The following is a 22,783-nucleotide window of genomic DNA, read 5'->3' as shown; positions in this document are numbered from 1 at the left end:
ATTTACATATTATACATATTTTGCTTGTACGTAATCTGTATGTGGAACGTTTCAAAACACATTTATTACAAATTATAATATATATATATTTAGTGTATAGTATATACTATATAACTATAATAATACAACCCAAAAATATGGCTGTGCCGTTTAATCAGTTCCCGTCAACCTATTAAATACGATTTTTGTTTCATTAATATTATGTTTTAGCTTAAAATAACGCGTTTGTAAAGTAATATTTTTAAACTTCTAAATGCACACGCATGCATATAAGATATCTACTCAATATGTGTTACTAGTATGACCACTATAATAGGCTTTAAACATTTTGTGTGTATATACTCAGGGCCGTCTTAAGCTTTGCAGGGGCCATGGCCCCCTGGAGCTTAAGGGGCCATTTTAGTAGGCCTACACAAGTTGAATAAAAACATCAAAAGTTAATGAATATGATTACTTTATTAATTAAAAACTAGTTTACAGAATTTAGAACTATTTTTTTTATAGATGGTCGTATTAAATATTAATACGTTACAGCTTAAAATTCAAAATTGTAATTTCGATTATTCGGGGCTCCCATTTGGGCGGGGGCCCTGGGTACGTGTCCCACGTGCCCATAGGGTAAATACGGAACTGTGTATACTGTATACATGATAGGTAGGTGTAATGCTTAGATCATCGACTTTGAAAGTGGTTCCTAATACCTAATCAGATCTTATTTGTATTTTTGACTTTTGAGAGGGGTTTAATAGTTTAATCACTACCTCTCGTTAATTGGGGGTTTTAAGTAAATAGTAGCGTATTTAAGCCATTTGAAGGAGGCCTTTAGGTACATTCAAGTTGTGGATCCTTAATACTTTTATCATGACAATATGACATTGAAAATAAAAAATAAAAACACTGAGAAATAATATTTTTTTTTAATCAATCGAAAGTTTGAAAACTTAATTTTCAAACATCTATACATAATACCTATATATACAATAATATCCTACAATATTATTGTTTTAAATACATTTTTAATTGTTTAAACAATGGACTTTTTATTATTAGGTATCTACACTTGGATTCATTTTTAATTGTTTTATTAGGTATACATAGAGATGGGAGCTCAGTAAATTTACTTGGTAAATTTTACGGGTAAGGTAAATTTACGTAAATTTTACCGATATTTTTTTTACCCTGTAAATATTTTTTACCGTTTTAAAATTGATCGACCTCTCATTTCACTTGTTTGCATGTGCACAACAATGTATAATGACTTTCATGTTATCTACAATGCATGATATAAATATAATTAGTTATACTTGTATCGTGCTACAGCGTACAGCCTACAATGTTAACGATATAGATACGTCGATATTATTAAAATATAGGTAAAACCAAGACGGGTGGACGAGTGGTATATTGGTTAGCTTCGTAATAAAAATGTTATTGAGTTCATATTGAATTTAATTTTCAAAAATATTATTTAGTATTAAAAATTTACATACAATTTAGCGGCAAATTTACTAAAAAAAAAATGTACGGTAAAATTCCCATCTCTAGGTATACACTAAAACTTTTATGTAGGTAACGGTCACCGAAGGGACCGGAAATAATGACCGCTATATATTTAGAGGTGGCTGTAGAAGGGACCGTTAATAGAAATGCAATACTTCCAGATGACCAATTTATCAGGCGCGGATCCAAGGGGGGAGCAAGGGGCAATAGCCCCTCCTGTAGACTTTGGTGATTTTTGTAGTATGTCTATTTTTAGCAGCCGATAAAGTGTATTAGTGCATTGTTTTGCCGATAGCGTTTCGGCAATTCGGCCGTGTCCGATTTTATCGGTTGCCGTCAAAAAGCTAGTGTAATCTAATCGAACATTTCAACTTGTTTAACTGCTTGTAGTACCTACCTATATAATAATATTTACCTATTTATTTGCTTACATAGTATTAACACCATACAAAAAGATTAAATACTTAATTACACTGTTTTTATCAGACAGCCTATAAAAATTGAAATTTTATTCAAAATATGTTCTGGATCCGCGCCCATCCTATATAAAATGCATAAAAACCAAATACATTCATAACAATATGCATATGCTAAAATATATTTATGACAAGAGTTATTTACTTATATGTCATTATATATATGTACAATTTAAATTTTAAAAGTTGTGTACCTATAATATAAACATTAAACATATTAAAATTAAAAATATTGAGTAGGTAGGTAATATTAGTTTGTTTTAAATTTTTTATTTTCTGAACAATTTTTTTGAAATGAATTTCTGCTGTTATTAATAAATTAAAACTGTCTACGTTACCTTTTTAAAGAGTGAAAAGAGCTAATTGTTTTATTTGATTAACAATCTCTGAATAATCTGATATTATATTGCATACTGGTTCTTCAATCAGTTCAATCTCTTCTGCAGCTTCCTTGGTTTCTTCATTACATTCCTCCTTACAGATATCAGTATATCACCATACTCATGCATATATCTTCTATGATTTTATTTTATAATTTACAGTTAATTAGAGTTCTAACTATTTAGTGGTTAGGTATTTTTTTGTATTTTTCCCATAACACTTTACGGGCCAAAAAAAATGACCGTTAGGTATGTAGAGGTGACCACTGACCGGTGACCGTTAACAGAAGTTTTACTGTACTTTCTATTAAAAAAATATGTTACAATCATAGATTAGGTATATTAAGAATTTTTTTATTAATATGTTTATTGTTTATTATGGTTGTAAGTTTTTAACTTATAAATCATGTTATTATAATCAAGATCTAAAATAGTGAAACAAATCTTTAAAATATAATTTTAAACCTAGATGGCGCTGTAATGCTTATTTCTCTCTGATTTTTAAATTATTTTTTAACGAAATAAGGCGCTGATTATCACGATGCTTTATCTAAAATCTAAACCGCGGATTTACAATCAAAACAAAAACCATAATAATATGATCACCTGACGTTGTACGTTTAGTGCTAAAGTTTTTATTTATTTAAAAAAATGATTTTTGTAATTAGCATACACTGATACACTGTAGTTTTTATATAATATTCTAATGAATTTCATGTTCGGCAATAGCAACTAGCAGTTTTGTTATAGTCTTGAGTCTGGAAAATGTTATGCTTCGTGGAACTTGTCTGGTACCTAACTAATAGGACCTGCATCTAAACTGTTATTACCCACCAAACATTTTTGGTCGAAAAAAATAATTTTTGATAGGTACAGCAATAACTATGGACGCAGATGTTGATTTCGCTTGGATATCCACACAAGCTGTTGTAAGTACTGATATCCAACCGGACAACGAACAAGAAAAAATTAATGATGTGAGTACCACTTATACCTATATTTTAATTATATTTAATTGTTAAATACTGAGATAGTAAGATGGTGTTCCATAGTGAACAATATTTTTTGAATAAACAGATTGTTATTAGTTATCTAATTAAGTTCATGTTTGAAAGTAATGTTAAAAGATGTCCCCTCTCACGCCTTCGCATCTAGTAAAATTTAGAAGATTATTTACCCATTGTATTATTTTGTAGGTATACATATTAAAAATTGTCTAATTTCAATCATTTTCAATAATAATAATAATAATAATAATTAATAAGAAGTTAATTCATTAAAGTATTTTTATTTTATTTTAACCAGTACCTAATATTATTGTACATTATTGTCATTCATTAGAAATGCAAACATTTTTTAATATCTACCTATTAATGTATTTAAAAGAAAACAAATAAATTAGTCTAACTGTATATTTAACAATATTGAATAATATAAATATAAATGAATTACAAATTTATGCATAATATTATTCTTCCTATGTATAGTTAATAAAAACTTATTTATTAAAAACTCACTTATACTTACTATTGCAATTATATAATGTACTTTATCATTGACTTAATTATTTTTTATTAGTATGGATGCATTGTCTAAATGGTATGATTGACAATGGACGTTATGTACTAAAAGAAGGCGATAATACAATTGGACGACATCCCTTAAATGATATATACATTGAACATCCGGTAAATATAATTTTGTTTTGAATCTAGGTCAATTGCTACTGTTTGTTTTTAAGGATAGGGAACAATTCTCACCTATAATTTAATAGAATGATTATGAAATTGCTTTATGTTATACTTTTTTTTTTAATTCTGCTTAGATCAAATTAAAAATAATTTTTGTTTTAATTAGATCTCTAGAACTTCATTTATTTTTCTGAAAAATTATAATTAGATGTAGAATATACTAACATGTATATGATATTAATGTTTAAAAATATATACATTCTTATGAATGAAACTATAAAATTTTCAAATTTTAATAAATAAATGTCAAAATATAATTAAAAGTTGTTAGTAGAATCTAAATAATACAAGACATTAAGGACTTGTTTTTAAAATCTATGTATTGTAACTAGATAAATCAGCTAAATAGTATATTGGAAAGAAAATAGTTCTTTTTTACATGATTTAGATATTTGTTTTAAATTATTTTAAAGATTTTCCTCTATAACTAGGTGGTAATTGACCAATTATTATGTATTTTTTTTTTAATCTTATATTGTTATATTATTTTCTATTTTATGTTTTTCACATATTTTATTAGTCGGTATCGATGAACCATGCTGTTATTCAATGTGATTCTGATGGTGTTGTGCTATTAGATAAAGGAAGTTTAAATAAAACTAAACTTAATAAGGTATACCTAATAATATTTGTTCATAATTTATACTTTATTCTCACAGTTTGAAATAAATATTTTCTACATTTAGTATTAATATGTTTTTAGAAAAACTTGAGGAAAGATGTTGCTTATTTTCTTGAAGAAAATGCTTTATTGATGTTTGGAGAAGTCCAAGCTGATTATTTTATAAATGGAGAATCTAATGAATTTATAAATAATACCAAATCAATTGGTAATTTTAAAAAAATTTGATAATAATATATTATCTTTAATTTAAATTTATTAATATTTATTCATTTCCATAATATTTACATTTTTAGCATCAAATAACACTTCTACACATAAAGAAACTCAAAATGATGGGCTTTCCTTATCAACATTGTCTAACACAGTAAGATCGTATATTTTTTTTATTTCAGTTATTTAATATTTTAATTTATTTAATTTTTTCAGGTCAATGTTTCAGAATCTCTTCAAACAGACATACCTAATGCAATTACTGATTGTAATGTGTCCTCAATAATTGAAAATAGTTCTACTTGTATGATAGAAAAAGCAATTCCTCAGACTATTACAGAATCTAAATGTCCTGTGAATACTTTTGATGATGTACACGCAGAATTAATTTCTTCAAGTCCCAGTGATGAATATTTATTAGAGGCTCTTAGCCAAATAGAAACAATGCAAAATAACATAGATTCTAATAAAATATTTCAGAATTTATCAAATAAAGATACTTTGATAATAAACACAACAGAATCTATACCCAAGGTAACACGAGAAGATACTCCCAGTCCTGTAATGGATTTAAAAAATTCTATTTTAACTACCAACAATAAAACTAAAAGTCTCTGTCAATCACCTAACAAAATTAATATAGAAGCAATCCGAGAAGATACTCCTAGTCCTGTAATGGATCTCGAAAGTTCATTCATTACTACAAACAATATATCAGGAAGTATATTTCAATCTTCCGACAAAATAAATACAGAATTAATTCGTGAAGATACTCCTAGTCCAACAATGGATCTTGAAAATTCATTCGAAACTACAAACAATATACCAGGAAGAATATTTCAAACTCCCAACAAAATAAATACAGAATTAATTCGAGAAGATACTCCTAGTCCAATAATGGATTTTGGATGTTACAATGATTCTGAAAATAAACTTGAAACCAATTGTCATGGTATAATTTCTGCCATTCAGTCCCCAAATAAAGATGACGAATTAAATAACACTCAAGTTGTAGAAATATCTAATTTTAAATCTGAAAATTCTTCTATTTCAATGAATCGATCATTAATCCAGAAACAAAATACATCTATGAATAATATATTTTGTAAGTCCCAGAAAGTTGAATCTGGTGATCAATCAAATCTTACAACTACAAATGTATTTGATATTCACAGTAATGACAATTTATCATATTCAAACAATATTAATTCAAATAAAAAATCCTCTGTAAAACCAGCAGAACACTTAAATGGAATCCACAATGATGGTCTTAACAATGATTCTAAAAAAAATAGATCAATGTTAACAATACCTAATTTACAATCTAACACTGAAGGTAATAATACTAATAATTATAACATAAATTTTAATACTTTTGAAGCAGATGATGATGATATTTTCAGTAATTTCATTGAAAATGAAAGTAAATCTCAGAAACAAAATTTGAATGTACTTGAAAATCAAGATCTTTTTAACTCTCCAACTCAAAAAAAAACAACTGATAAAAATATAAATTTAAAATCAAATGTATCTAATGAAATACATAAAGAAAAAACACAAGAAATTTTAGAATTCCCTAAATCTGGTAAAGTTAATTTAAATTTGTCAACAAATTATTCAACTAGTATACATGAAGAATTAACACAGATCCCTGATATGGATGATGATTTTTTCAACTGTCCTACACAAAAATATGCATTTCCTAAAAAAAAAAATGAAAAACCAAAAACATCTACCTCGATACACGAAGAAGAAACACAAAGACCTTCAGAGCTTGTACAGTTCAATAAAACAAAAACTAGTATCTCTGACATGGAAACAGAGGTACTTAAAATAGATAATGAGGACTTTTTTGATTGCCCAACACAAAAATTGTCAATTACTAAAAATACAAATCCAAAACCAAAAGTATCTTCTACAATACATGAAGAAGAAACTCAAGTGCCTGAAATTCACGATGATTTCTTCAATTGTCCTACACAAAAATATGCGTATCCTAAAAAGATAAATGAAAAAAAAATAATGTCTTCTTCAATACATGAAGAAGAAACACAAATGCCTTCAGAGCTTGTACAATTCAATAAAACAAAAACCAGTTCTTCTAATACTGAAACAGAGGTTTTTAAAAAAGATAATAAGGATTTTTTTGATTGCCCAACACAAAAGTTGTCAATTACTAAAAATACAAACCCAAAACCAAAAGTATCTTCTACAATACATGAAGAAGAAACTCAAGTGCCTGAAATGCACGATGATTTCTTCAACTGTCCTACACAAAAATATGCTTATCCTAAAAAGATAAATGAAAAACCAAACACATCTTCCTCGATACACGAAGAAGAAACACAAAGACCCTCAGAGCTTGTACAATTCAATAAAGCAAAAACTAGTTCTACTAATACTGAAACAAAGGTTCTTAAAATAGATGAGGACCTTTTCAATTTTCCAACACAAAAATTGTCAGTTACTAAAAATACAAATCCAAAACAAAAAGTATCTTCTACAATACATGAAGAAGAAACTCAAGTGCCTGAAATGAATGATGACTTTTTCAACTGTCCTACTCAAAAACTTTCAGTAACTAAAAAGATAAATGAAAAACCAAAAACATCTTCCTCAATACATGAAGAAGAAACACAAAGACCTTCAGAGTTGGTACAATTCAATAAAACAAATACTAGTTCTTCTAATACTGAAACAAAGGTTCTTAAAATAGATAATGAGGATTTTTTTGATTGTCCTACTCAAAAATTGTCAATTACTAAAAATACAAATCAAAAATCAAAAGTATCTTCTACTATACATGAAAAAGAAACTCAAAACATTTTTGAATTCTCAAAACCTAATAAAAATAATTTAACTGTGTCAAAAGATAATTCAACTAGTATACATGAAGAAGAAACTCAAGTTCCTGAAATGGATGATGATTTTTACAACTGTCCTACTCAAAAACTTTCAGTAACTAAAAAGATAAATGAAAAACCAAAAACATCTTCATCGATACACGAAGAAGAAACACAAAGACCTTCAGAGCTTGTACAATTCAATAAAGGGAAAACTAGTTCTACTAATACTGAAACAAAGGTTCTTAAAATAGATAATGAGGATTTTTTTGATTGCCCAACACAAAAGTTGTCAATCACTAAAAATACAATTCCAAAATCAAAAGTATCTTCTACAATACATGAAGAAGAAACTCAAAACATTTTTGAATTCTCAAAACCTAATAATAATTTAACTGTGTCAAAAGATAATTCAACTAGTATACATGAAGAAGAAACTCAAGTTCCTGAAATGGATGATGATTTTTACAACTGTCCTACTCAAAAACTTTCAGTAACTAAAAAGATTTATGAAAAACCAAAAACATCTTCATCGATACACGAAGAAGAAACACAAAGACCTTCAGAGCTTGTACAATTCAATAAAGTGAAAACTAGTTCTACTAATACTGAAACAAAGGTTCTTAAAATAGATAATGAGGATTTTTTTGATTGCCCAACACAAAAGTTGTCAATCACTAAAAATACAATTCCAAAATCAAAAGTATCTTCTACAATACATGAAGAAGAAACTCAAAACATTTTTGAATTCTCAAAACCTAATAATAATTTAACTGTGTTAAAAAATAATTCAACCAGTACATATGAAGAAGAAACTCAAGTGCCTGAAATGGATGATGATTTTTACAACTGTCCTACTCAAAAACTTTCAATTCCTAAAAAGATAAATGAAAAACCAAAAACGTCTTCCTCAATACATGAAGAAGAAACACAAAGACTTTCAGAGTTGGTACGATTCAATAAAATAAATACTAGTTCTTCTAATACTGAAACAAAGGTTCTTAAAATAGATAATGAGGACTTTTTCAATTGCCCAACACAAAAGTTGTCAATTACTAAAAATTCAAATCAAAAACCAAAAGTATCTTCTACTATACATGAAAAAGAAACTCAAAACATTCTTGAATTTTCAAAACCTAATAAAAATAATTTAACTGTGTCAAAAGATAATTCAACCAGTATAAATGAAGAAGAAACTCAAGTTCCTGAAATTGATGATGATTTTTACAACTGTCCTACTCAAAAACTTTCAGTTTCTAAAAAGATTGTTGATAAACCAAAAACATCTTCATCGATATACGAAGAAGAAACACAGGTGACTGAAATGGATGATGACTTTTTCAACTGTCCTACTCAAAAAAATTCAATTCCTAAAAAAATAAATCAATCATCAAATGTATCTACTATAGCAAATAAAGAAAACTCTCAAAAGCATCTTGAGTTTTCAAAACTTAATAAAATTAATAGTAATATTTCCAAGACTGATTCTACTAATAATCACAAAAAATTTGGTAAGTATCATGATACCAGTTAAACTTGTTGACTATGAATATATATTTCAGAAGTATTATAAGTATTTCTTATTGTTTTTCAGATGAGTGTACACTTAACAATCATAAACAAACTGTTGAACATGACAATGAAAACACAGACAAGGTTCAAAAATCAAAATGTGTTAACTCTAATATAATTAGACTATCAAATGTCCAACTACCAGTTATATGTAAAGAGAATTCCTCCAATAGTTTAAAAGTGAATAAACCAAAAATTCGTGTAAGAGAAGATTTATGTATATCATATTCTAGTAATTCAAGCAATTCTATGGTCTTATTAAATAAACCGATTGAAAATACTGTAATGAATAATATAAATACTACAGTGCCTCTTAATAAAAATTTAAATTCGCCCAGCTGTTCAAAAAGTCTTACTGATGGAGAAAATGTTTTAAACTTGTTATCCTCTATTAAGCAAGAACATTTTAGTGATAATTCTGCACAATCTCGAGGATCTATTTCCAATAAATTTAATGATCGATTGAAACGAATGGATGAATCTATATTTAGCCCATTAAATATACCTGATATAAGTGCAGACTCATTGTCAAAACATCATTCATCTCCCAAAACTGTTGAAGATAATTTAAATTCCTTAAACTGTGAACCATCTACTTCTAATAATGATGCTTCTATTTGGAAATCATTTTGGAATAAGAAAAAAGTACAAAGTCAGGTTAAAGGAAAAAGCGATAAACAAAATAATATCACACATGAAGTTAAGGAAAATAAAGAACGGTACCAGACAAGAGCAATAACTAGAAAAGAAAATGCATCAAAACTTAATAGAAAACGTAAACAGGACGGTGATGAAGAAAGCAACAAAAAAATATGTACCAGAAATAAAATATTAGAACCATTAGTAAGTAACATTACTAAGATATTGTATACTCAATAAATGTTACTTAGCATTACTAAAATGTATTATCTAAGTCTTTCACATAGAAAACATTACAGCCATTTTTAATACATAAAATAGTGTTAAGTTTTTGTTTTTCTGTTAAGTTATTGTTCAGTTTCTAGTAAAAAAATTAAAAAACTTTTTTAATTAATGTTAAGTAAATAACAACCATCAAAAATATTATTTTAATGTTTTAATTTTTATTAACATCATTGACACTTTCTAGTTGTTTCTTCTTGAGTATGTTGTCATGTTTTTTTTTTTTTTTTTTGTAGCAGACAGAAATATGAAACCTTAATGTGTTTTCTTAAAATTTGTTTACCTAAAAGTAATAATAGCTTATTATTTTTTGACTTTATTTTTAATGTAAGTTAAAATTGTTTTGCCTGCTTTAACTATCTTAATTTTTTCATTTTAAAGTATTCTATATGGTATCAATAATCCTAGTATTTATAATTAATAGTTTACCTATTACATAGAATTTATGTATTATATGGTTTTACTATTTAAAATATATAAATTTGATAAATAACTGTAACTATGTATATTTTTTGTAATTTTAGGTTGAAAATTCATCGGAAATCGTTGTTAGTTTTAGTTATTTGAAGAGCCGCCACTTGCAAGAAATGAAACAATTTGTTGATAAAACAGGTATTATAATGCTATGTTGAGAACCAAGTATTCTAAATAAGCATACTTTGTATTTTTTAAACTTAAATTGTCTTTTGCTATTAGGTGGTTCAGTTACAGACGAGATTACACAATGTACAGTGTTAGTAACAGACAAGATACGTTGCACAATGAAAATACTGTCGGCAATAGCTAGAGGATGTCCAATTGTTAATGTCAATTGGCTCAAACATTCTTACACTGTTAAGATGTTTCAAGGTTTTTGTCTTGCCTATTTTTTAATATCAACTGTATATAATATAATAATATAATATTTAATGTGTTTTTAGATGCAAACGATTTTTTAATTGTGGATAAAGATGCAGAAAGAAAATACCAATTTCAACTAAAGGAGTCATTAGCCAAAGCCAAGACAAAAAAACTCTTAGAAGGATATAATGTGCTAGTTACTCCATCGGTGAAACCTGGTCCCCAAGAAATGAAAGGTAGTATTTTACTAATATTGTTAGTTTTTACTTATAAAGTAATAGAACTCAATATCAGATTTCCATGCACTAGTAATTATTATATATGCAATTATTAAGGTTAAAATATGCTAGAAAAAATTCGAAATATGCTCTTCCAAATGTAATTGTTTTTATGTTAGAGGACACCATACCATCCATACCTACCTATATATTGTGTGCTAGAAAATGCATTTTAATCAAAAATAATAAATATGCAGTATAAAATTGTGTTATTTTATCGATTAAGTAATGATTCATAAAAATTCATCTACTGCATGTATATGATATGAAAAAAATATCTGCAGAAATTTTATGCGAAATTTTGTTTTACTCGTAATATATAAAGTATATTTCTAAGGTTATTAAATCCCATTATTATTTAATATTTTAATTGTATTGATTTTTGTTTTTAGTGATTATAGCTTGTGCTGGTGGCAATTATGTCTTGAATTGGACAGATACCCAATGCACAAAGGAATTGATTGTGACATGCGATAAAGACCGCAATCGATGGAAGCCAGCATGGGATAATGATTTTGCCAAAATAATAGACAGTGATACTCTTGTAACGTCGATTATTAGACAAAAATTAACTATATGATGTTATAAGTTACCTCTTATTAAAAGCTGTACAAATTATGTAATTAAATGTGTATAGTCACTTGTTAATAAGTTAATATGATTTTATATTACATCTAAACCAATTTTATCTGTACTAAATGCAGTGAAACCTTTACATAGTGGACATCTGTGAAGAATTACTAAATATCTACTATCAGAAGATGCTATAGAGGAAAGTTTTAAAATATGTACACATGATATAAACATGTGTACTTTTAACAAATGTGTTGTATAAAATGTTAGTTATTATTGAAATGTATTTATTATAAATATTTTTGTATAATGTATTTATCTACAGTAAAAAAAAAATTTTTAGCTAATGTTTTATATTTTTCTTAATGTATTTGCAGATTAACCACTGTGGATAATCCAATTGCATCTTAATTTTTTTAAATTCTAAAATATATAAAAATAAAATTATATTTTGACTACTTAAGTATTTTGGATAATATATTAAGATTAGATGAGGAGAAGTTATTTATAATTTTGATACTGATTTTTTGTGTCTGGCGATAAACATCTGTTGTTTAGTGTATTTTTTACATATATTATTGATAGGAACTTAAGAATTTCCACTTTTGATAAATGTCCTTAACAAAGGTTTCACTATACTAATAATAATTAACTTGACTACTTGAAATATGTCATTGGAATTTAAACCTTTAGTTAGAGCTGTCTATTAACTGATAAATAATAAGATATATTTTTTTACATTTATAATGATTAATGTACATTATTTACAAATTACAATGTTTTGCTATGAAAAATACTTTGAACATGAATTCAAATAACAACTTAAATACAATATTTAAAATATTAACCAATTTTTTTTTCTGGATGATGGATTAAATACCTACTCAAATTAGAAAATATACCCAATGTTGTTTTTTTACTATTAATATTTTAAACATAAATATTATAAAGTTATGATTCATCAAAGAATTGTATTCTTAAATTTACAAGAAAAGTATTAATCTTCAATTATATAGAATGATTGGACAATTTAGAAAAAATGATTTATTAAAAAAAATAGCGAAAATCAATATCATAATACCTAATAGAAATTACAAACTTGTATTATAAAAGATTATAATAATATTATTACCTAATATAGGTATTTTGGTGAACACATTATCTTTATTTAATTCTTAGAAAATATTGAAGTATAATTCTAAAGTAAATAGTTAACTTATTACTAGCATTTTAGGGCCCGGATTTTTATGTATTTACATGTTTTATTTTAATAGTCCACAAAATTGCTAGGTAAGCTACTAGTTTGAATTAAAATCAGTAGATCCAAAATATGAAGTTTTATTTTGCATATTTTGTTATTTTTCGACATGTACTATACAGTATACATATTTCTGTATTTTATCATTTTTTAATGCATATTTACAATTTTTTATTGCATATATTATATGGTTTTTAAAAACATAATATATACGATTTTTAATATATAATATTTTGCTTATTTTAATTAAAATAACCTAGATATAAAGATATTTATAGTTATATTTTTAGTCCATGTAATTTGATAAAGTCGTTATCTGAGACCTACCGGGATAAGTAGGTAGTAATGTAAGTAGTAGGTACCTAATATGTTAGAGTAGGTTTTCGTGAACGCTTAATAAAATACTTTTTTTTAATCAATTTTTTCTGCATAATTTTTATTTTGTGGGGCATATTCCTAAAAAATAAGAGCATAAATGCATATTTTTTAGTACATATTTCTGAGGTTTTTAGAAAATTTAAATCCGGTCCCTAACGATAACCATAACATAATAAGATAATTAAACCTAATAAAAACAGAATATATTTCTATTAGAGTAGATTCAGTAGAAAATAAAATGTTGAATCAAATTACTTTCTATTATACAAAAAGATAAGCGCTGTATTTACAGTTTTAATCATATTATGTTCTATCTTTTTAATCAATTAATTTGTTTATGGAAAATAATTTATGAGAAAAAGTTAATATTTATTGAAGGAAATTAAATTATCATTTGACATTTTAACTGTCAATTAGTTTTTGTCATGGTTTTTGTCGAATAGGTTAGGTTACGTATTAAATCGCGATAACTTTTTGAACCATCGATGAAGTTCGTCACCTCCGTGTCGCTTCCGGTCGGACCAATGACCGAACTTATCGGGCTCGTGTGGCGATGCTCTTAAAGTCTAACCTAACCTGACGACGATCCTCATTCCTCCCTTTTTTATCTTCTCTCGGCAGCCGCCTTTTGCGTGGTTGTTCTTTCGGCCATTTTTTAGTAAGTGTGCGATGTGGTGACCGTTTCTTTTATTTTATTGCGGTTGTTTTACGTGTATATTTTGCCGACCGATTGACGTTACCGATCGGCGGATTCACCATTCTTCTGTGGCAGACAATCGTTCTAGCTGTGTCTATAAGGTTCTAGCAATTTATATATAGCTTCAAGTAAGATTTTATATAAAATTTACCTAAATCTAAAGTAGTGTTATATCCTCTTGAATGTGTACCACTAGGCTAGCAAGATAAAAAAAACGTAAAAAAATGTCAACTGGTTCTGGAATCTGGATTAGATAATCCTGATGTAATATGTTACGTAAAACATAAAGTCTACATTACAAGTATGTGTAACAATTTAATTAGGTATACATGTTTTATTTTATTGTACATTTTTATAAATTTTAACTAGGTACAAAATAATTTGTAAATATTTATGATTTTGACGATTTTTTTTCAATATTTGAATTTTAAAAGCTAATAAAAATAAAATTGTGCTTATGTATTCTTATAATTTTTAAATCATATTTAAGACTAACCGACTAACGTATGAGGAACTTTATATTAAATTTTCGAGTGTTCTGACTGAGCCAAACAAATGTTATCGATATTTATAAAAAAAAACTAAACAAAAATACTATAAATGCCTATAAATAGCATTGAAATAAGCGAAATATTTTGAAACCTAAATCGTGTAAAAAAAATTCCAATTTAAATAATTGGTGAAATTTTCAAGTGTCTAGATTCTAGATACCAATAATTTTTGAATAATAACAAACATAACATATATTTAAAATCGTTTGAGAATAAATCGTTATCGTTACGCAATTTCGTAAAAATTTAAAATTCATGGCTCATAACATTTTTCCTATAATGACGCTTCGAGTATTCTCTATAGCTATTTGAAGGAAAACTTAGTGTTCAATTTTCTATCCTTAGATATAAATACAAAAAAATATGTTATCAATTTCCAATTAAAAATTACTTAGGTACTTGTACATTTTCGCGATTATGACATACCTCTTTCGTAAAAGTTTGAACTTAAAACGCTAATAAGAAAAAATTCGTGGCTAGGTAACGATTTTTGATTTTTTTCTAACAACAATAAGAGCGACTTATGAGAAACCTGGCATTAAAGTTTAAATTTTTTGGGCATCCAACATTTTTTTATCGATACTTCAAAAAAAAAAAATACTCATGCATAATCAAACATATAAATTGCACAATTGTATAGATAGTTATTTTGTTTGTCTTATTATTAAATATTCCTTAATTTTGTTACCTATTATAATAAAATAGTAAAGAAAATTGTATATACCTAATATAATATTGAGTAGGTATATAAAAATCTATATTACTATCACTAATTGATAATAATAGTATTTACTTTACTTTATTACTTATGAGAAGTTTCAAAATATGTTCTAAAATATCAAAAAACCAAAAAAATAAAAAGTCTGGAAGGTAGGATACTTAAGGCTATTTAATTTATTTTTATCTGTGACTGTGAGTAACAGTATACCATTGCTAACAAAAACGATTCTGAATGAAGCTCAGCGGATGCGTTGTACGCTCGACAAATTTATATTTATATTTATTTATGTTTTGTTATATTTCTGGTAGAAAACGTTGTCCGTAATTATTTAATATTATAAAATCGTGAAATCGAATGTTTTCTTTCATTAAACCGTTTTTATTTCGAGTACCGTTTTGAAAATCGAAAAATGACCTCTCTAAAGTACTAGCTTAAGAACATTACCTTTCAGAAAATACGCTACACTTGATACTTTTGAGCAAATTTAGGAGGAGGAAAAGTGTTTCCAGAATAAAAAATAAAAATAAATAAATATTATTGTAAAACCAATACATTCCTCGCTTCGTTTAGAATCTAATATTGTGATTTTAAAATCTCAATATTGTGACAATTATTACAAAAAAATAATTGTTGGATTAAGTATAACCAACAGTTTAGATGTTATTGCTACAGGACCTCGGAAACCCCAGAGCCGGTGGTTGGGAGTGGCTGGTCTCAAAAGTCGTTATCAGCGATCCAGGTCCAACAATGGGGGTGCCCATCTCTGCTCCCTTTGCTGGTAAGGCTACAGCTGAGACAGTCGTATCCCAAGTGGGCACACAACTTAAACCTGGGCTTGTTGGAGATAACGGAAAAGATTTGTATACTCTCGGTCTCCCCAGGAGACTAGGTCTTACCAAGCGGTCCTGACCTTAAGTGATTGGTTTCGGAGCTTCCTCTAGCCTTGGCTGGCTGGAGACAGCCTGCTCGCGATAAGCAAATGCCCTAGGGGAAGGAAAACCCTGACAAAAACCCCTCAACCCCCAACTCGTCACAGGGTCACTTGGCACAGAGGTAGTTACGTGTCTACGAGGATCCTGCGGGGTATCTGGCGACCCCCGCAGTACACAGCCTTCCCTGTGGTACGCTGCACTGCCACTAGGAGGCGACCCTCTTATGCCTACTCGTGGGAACTATATGGAAGCTTATTATGTTGGTGGACGGGAGCTAATCCGTAAAAATGGACAGCGGAGCAGACGCTGTAAATTCTGCAACGAAGGCTCTGGGTACGCAGACGGCGTTGGTCAAGAGAAAAAGCACTAATCAAATTACTAATCGGTAAATTTTAAAATAAAACTAAAATTAATGCATTTCATCAATGAATAATATTTTTGAATTAAAATTCACGTTAATGTGTCATAGGACAATAAAACAACTTAGTAGATCGGAGATCCTTACGAGTAAATAACGAAGTCTGATAACAGATAACAACACTATCACTGTTATCAGTATTATAACATGATTATGATATTATGATGAAATAATTGTGATTTGAGAATTGAGATTTTCAGTTCTCGTTGCTTCGTGCCTTCGTGCTTATTGCTTCATGCGTCTCGTCCACGGGGATGGTACCTAATCTTTGGAACTTTTTATAAAAATATTGGAGTATTTATATCATAACTGTCTTAGGCTGTCTAATTATTAATATTATTACATACTCTAGTCTGTTAACATCATCCAAATTTAAATTTGTATTTTGTAATGTCGTCTGAATTGAACGAATTGAGATATTTTATAGGTAGGTAATTGGTTAATAATTAAAATCTTAAATTTAAAATTCCAATCTTCGGTCCGAATATACCAATTATTATTAATATTGATGTTGTATGCTTACATCTTCAGGATTACAGGATTATTAGTCACTCAAAACGTATGACGATCAATTTGTTGTATCATTATTGTTGTTATTATGGATTCCAATAATGATTCATCAGACACATTGGATTGTGAAGAAATTGTCGAGGAAACCTTGATTCACGTTGTCATGGATAATGCTGACGAAATGTCCATTTTGAATCCTAACAGCAATGTCCGAGTGTTGGCTGTAGATTCTGATTCTCCAGTATTACAGATCGAAAACAAGGTACTTACCTAAAATTGTAATTAATTTTTAAAGTTGAGTAGTTAGTATGTTTCATATCAAATTGTTAACGACACAGACGTTGGTAACTTGAGGTGTACAAAAGTCATAGTCAATTTGTTGTACAATGTTGGTTTGACTTCATGTTCCAAGTGCTTGTCACTTAACTAAGTTTGTTTTAGATGGTCAGTAGATTTTTTTAAGGCATTTTAACTAACAATTTTATAAATTAATCAAATTAAATACTAAAAACAAATTAATTTTGTTAATGCATAGGTATGAAAAATAAATAAATGTATAGTTATACCAATGAAGGTTTTACTGTTCATATTGTGTATAGACCTGATTAATCTGGCTGACAATCACCAATGTGTTATTGTGTTATAAATTGTTTTGTTAGTATTAATTTTCAGGAACAGAAATTTTAAAATCCAATTAAGGCTGTGAGAAGATAGGTTGTAAAGAATACTTTTATATCTTAAAGGTACCTGGGTAAAAATTATATTGCTTGGAAATATTATATGAAGAATACAACAAACAGTTCTTGAGTACTTACTATTTTAGGAATTAACTTTTCCATGTCGACAGATAATGTTTATTTACATTCAATATATTTTTATTCTTTTTTTGGAGGGATTTTAATTAATGATAATTCTAATTATTAATAATAATAAGTATTTTGTTAACAATTCAACAATATATTTATGCTTAATTAATAATGAGTAGATTATAGACTTCAATCATATATTTTAAAAACATGACTAATTTATTTAAATTTACTAATGATAAATATAAAAAAAATATAGACACAAAATGTTGTATATTTATTTGTTTATTAAGTATAATTGGTAAAAATATGTAATATTGTTAATTTCTGTTTACAGATTTTTCATTTTAACGAATGGAGATATATAACTGGAACAGCTATGTTTTTTGAGAGGAAGAACGAGGTGAAAAAAATTGATCCTCTGTATGATAATAGATGTGGTACTGTTTTACAATATGTTGGTTCCACTCGTAAATGTTTAGAAATGACAAAAAAGGAAAATATTCAATAATCTTTTATTTTCTCCAAATCTAGAATATTGTTTATTGATATTTTTCATGTTAACATCTGTATACTCTAAATAATTTTGTACATTATATTAGCATAAAAATAAAAACATATCTATACAAATTATCAATAAAGTAAATTACTAAAATGTTGACAAGTATACTTATTCCAATCTTCCTATATTCAGGTTCTGTAGTTTTTTAATTATAGTAAATAATAATATTTTATTTTGTATTTATCAAGGACTTGAGTTTACGGTTCAGTCGCGCTATGCTTACAATACAATATAAACATATAATAATAATAAATAAACTTTAATCATTAAAAAGTGCCATAATGAGTTTAACATAGAAATAAACACCAAGTTAGGTTAGGTATATATTATGTAATATCAGTACATTCTAACTGATAAATTATAAAATATTTTATAAAACACGTTTTATGATAGTAATTTTGATTTACACTTTGCATATTATGCTCTGTTTACACTAATAATTTTGTGTTCTTCAAATTATTTATATACTGTAATCTAAATATTTTTCATTGATATACACTTAATTTTATAATGTAAACTTAAAATTACTAATATTTTTAGACTAAACCAATTTAACATGATAATTTGATTTATGAATTTCTGATAGGTACATATTACTTTGATAGATACTGATTGAAAGAATTTAGATGTATTATTTATATTCACTTCATCATCATCAATAGTTTAACAGTTTATTGATGACTTGCTCTATCACTAAAGCTATACCATTTTCTTTATCCAAAGACCACTCTACAACAATATTGTTGTATTTCTACTTACTAGTCGGCAATCTCATGTCTCATAATATCTTCACTTACCTGTACATTTCTCATCATGTTGTCACAATTTTAAATCCTTATTTAATTTTAACAAACAGTTTACTTTATTTACCACTTCCTATTTACTTACATTTTGTAAAAATTAAACCTAGTGTTGATAGGTTTCTTTACAAATTACTGTGCAATGGGTATATACATTTTTTTTATTGAGCAATTTTATTAAAAATGTTTGCGACAAATATGAATACAATTAAAAGGTAGTGAAACATTTGTATCTATTAAATTATTTTTACACTAGTAGTTAATAAATAAATTATATTACAATAATAAAGATAAATATAACATTATATAATGATTACAATAATATAATAATAATAAATAAATAATAATAATTATAATATAACTTTATGTATGAAACATTGATTTACCGTTCAGTCAATTTTTGTAATTAAAAATACTAGGTAGATAACTAAAAATAATGTCTTGTACAAATTAGTCAAAATATAGTTACATACACACAAGTTTGAAGTGGAGAATATTTAAATATATATTTAGTTGGAGAAATCGGTTGTATTTAAATGACCAAAATATATTCAAATCTATGAACGTAATTAACATTTTTATGGATACAATATTGAATTATTGAAGAGTCAGATTTGCTCAAGTAATATAGTATCAGACCCGGTTCAAGTGTTTAAACAGACCAGGCAAACTTAAGTTTTGCACCCTTTACATGTAAATACTATATTAAATTTTTTTTTATCTTTAATACACATATGTTAAATGCCACCTTAGGGCTTGGGCCTATGTCGTCTACCCCTTGAGCCGGGTCTGGATAGTACTGTAGATAGTAGTAAGTTTAGCTACTAAAAATTAGATCAATAAGATTTGAACAAGTCTATCGTAAAGACTGATTTTCGGATCACCCTGTGGACAATGTATAGAATAATACAAGCTATCCGAAATATTACCTATCTACATGTACCTACTCGTTGAGTTCTAAGTTTAAATGTTTAGACAGTGATCAATTCGTAATACATAAGTACATGACAGTTAAACGCTAAGTGCTTACACTTGAAAATTGACAAGTTATTTCAAATTAGGAACAAACCAATGAGACCCTAATTGAAAAAAAAACATATTATCTCGTTTTGTAAGATTTGTTGTCCCCTGGTACGGTTGCACATTTCGATATTCTTTTTAAATTTATCTCAGGTAGGTACTTATTTATTTATTTTAAAAAACCATTCGAGAGTAAATACTAAATAATACTCGTGAAAAATTAACAACATACTCATAATAAGTAGGAAATAGTTATTATGTTCTAAGCAAACTTAAACGAACAATATGAATGTCAACATTCAACAGTATATTGTTCTCTAGCCTATATACAAATAGTAAAATCTACTAATAATATAAAGTAAATTAATCAAAGTGAAAATGTATAACTAATACATATATTATCTAAATCTTTTTAGTTTTGAAGAAAATATATTCATAACAAACGATAAATTATAAAAATTGTTGTGTATATAGAATATAAGAATATAATGTAGAACGTGATAATTAAAACTTATTTTACTAGGTAACAGTTGGTCTATCTATGTAAATACAATTTTAATATATAGATAAAATAATATATTTATTAATCATAAACTAAAAATTATGAATATATAGATTTGAATATTGAAATATTTAAAAGTAAATATTTTTACGCTGTTTATGTTGTTGTAATGGTCCAAATATAAATTTAAGAATGATATCACAAGCTAGCTTCATGTTTCTGCCCTGGAAAAATATAAAACCAATTAGACAGTCATCATAATATTTTGGCGAGTTGACAATTTAAACGACTAAATTTTATTGTATCGTGTACATAATTAAGATAGGTAATAAAATAATTATAATAGGTAAGTACCAACATTTTAATTAAAATCTCAATTTTTTATATTTACATTTTTCTATAAAATTTGATGTAGAGTAGGTTACCTGCCTATCTAGAATAATTCATAAATATTAACACCCTATAAATGGATATTGTATTGTGTTGAATCACAAATTATAATTAATTTAGAAGTTTAATTAATACGAGTAACTAAGTAGGTACTATGAATTATGATACTTGGATAATTAGTTATAATCAGAGAAATGCTTTTTTATATGTAAAAAAAAAAAAAAAAAATAGGTGTGCATTATACTCGTAGTACCCATTACATGTCAGTGCTGTAAATTAAATTACCAATCTTTAAATATAATCCATTTAGTAAATTATTTGTAAACATAAAAAAAAATACTGCACAATTTTATGACAGCATAATTAAACAGGTTATTAAATTTCGTGACAAAAATAAGTTAAGACTGTATTAAATAGTTAGAGTTGTCCATCACAGTGTTTTATAGGGGATATTAAATACCTCAATAAATAATAGCATACACGAATTTTATCATGGTTTACACAGTTAAATAAACAATAATAAATTAAATTTCGAATTATTAAATATTGACTGCAAAAATCAATTTAATTTAAATACTATATACCTACCTGTGTTACCTACTAGTTTAAAATGTTAAATTTAAAAGTTACCTGCCATATGAAAAACTTACATCATTAGAATTGATCTGACGAATACTTGTTGAAGCCAATACATTATCATGAAACGTTTATCCAACGATCTATGCTATACTCTAGAGCAGCTATCCATCTAATCAAGAAAATGTACGATTATTATTAGGCAGTTATTATAACGACGGATTTCAATAAAAGTCGGTAATCCAATTATAATTTTTGTCCATATATACCTTCTTTTGTCTACTTCAGTGTCCGTATAAAAATAAAAATATCGAAATGACAAGTCAGGCGGTATAAGCTCGAACGCAAATTTCCTTACGCTAGCGTTAACGGAACTTTGCACTTTGTAACCGTGGAGACAAGCCATTCCTGTAAATTTAAGAAACACAATCACGTCTGACGACTCAAAAACATTTTATACGAATAAATAAATATATGAATAATAGCTACCGTTGGCAAATCGGGTTACACTGTCTACGAAAAAATACAGCCTAGCACCTTTGAGAACGCAGTAATATTTTTTCCACGATTTTCCACAGTGGTGAACCAACGTGGAGAGGAAACCCTGGCAGTCCGATTGCGGATCGATGGTGACCACAGATTTTAAGTTATCCTCGTTGAGCCATTCCATCGACTGTAAGCAGTATGAATAAT

At 27.1% G+C, this 22,783-nt stretch overlaps 3 protein-coding genes across 8 annotated transcripts in view; 2 read left to right on the top strand and 1 right to left on the bottom strand.

Annotated features, from left to right (window-relative positions):
* The first annotated feature begins 2,913 nt into the window (after window positions 1–2,913).
* LOC114127735 (probable WRKY transcription factor protein 1) lies at window positions 2,914–12,427 on the top strand. Its single transcript, XM_027992090.2, is given in 12 exon segments — window positions 2,914–3,333; window positions 3,935–3,944; window positions 3,947–4,044; window positions 4,628–4,720; window positions 4,811–4,937; window positions 5,026–5,096; window positions 5,159–9,296; window positions 9,380–10,200; window positions 10,803–10,890; window positions 10,975–11,127; window positions 11,199–11,354; window positions 11,789–12,427. Coding segments are annotated over 12 exon segments (6,036 nt in total). The 5' UTR covers window positions 2,914–3,240; the 3' UTR covers window positions 11,977–12,427.
* A 1,840-nt stretch (window positions 12,428–14,267) lies between these two features.
* On the top strand, window positions 14,268–18,904 carry LOC114130128 (general transcription factor 3C polypeptide 6). 3 transcript variants are annotated; one of them, XM_050202024.1, is made up of 4 exons: window positions 14,268–14,430; window positions 14,499–14,603; window positions 17,456–17,696; window positions 18,578–18,904. In XM_050202024.1, exons 3-4 carry the CDS (start codon window positions 17,523–17,525, stop codon window positions 18,749–18,751), a joined length of 348 nt encoding a protein of 115 aa, XP_050057981.1. In that variant the 5' UTR covers window positions 14,268–14,430; window positions 14,499–14,603; window positions 17,456–17,522; the 3' UTR covers window positions 18,752–18,904. The 3 variants fall into 3 exon arrangements, with proteins under 3 accessions (XP_050057981.1, XP_050057986.1, XP_027850862.1); XM_050202029.1 differs by lacking the exons at window positions 14,268–14,430; window positions 14,499–14,603 and adding an exon at window positions 16,298–16,891; XM_027995061.2 differs by lacking the exons at window positions 14,268–14,430; window positions 14,499–14,603 and adding an exon at window positions 17,088–17,351.
* A 97-nt stretch (window positions 18,905–19,001) lies between these two features.
* The window catches only part of LOC114132008 (uncharacterized), a 155,909-nt gene continuing 152,127 nt past the window's right edge, over window positions 19,002–22,783 (bottom strand). For all 4 annotated transcript variants that reach the window (XM_050202010.1, XM_050202006.1, XM_050202016.1 and 1 more), the window contains 4 exons: window positions 22,580–22,763; window positions 22,360–22,498; window positions 22,165–22,262; window positions 19,002–21,348 (listed from right to left, as the gene is read on the bottom strand). In XM_050202010.1, the coding sequence (XP_050057967.1) occupies window positions 22,211–22,262; window positions 22,360–22,498; window positions 22,580–22,763 (375 nt within the window). In that variant the 3' untranslated portion in view covers window positions 19,002–21,348; window positions 22,165–22,210. The remainder of the gene's footprint in view (window positions 21,349–22,164; window positions 22,263–22,359; window positions 22,499–22,579; window positions 22,764–22,783) is intronic.

The sequence above is a fragment of the Aphis gossypii genome, chromosome 1 (genome assembly GCF_020184175.1).
Source record: "Aphis gossypii isolate Hap1 chromosome 1, ASM2018417v2, whole genome shotgun sequence".
In the NCBI taxonomy this organism is placed as follows: domain Eukaryota; kingdom Metazoa; phylum Arthropoda; class Insecta; order Hemiptera; family Aphididae; genus Aphis; species Aphis gossypii.
Note: the sequence above shows the minus strand (reverse complement) of the source record. Positions and strands in the feature narration are given on the sequence as shown.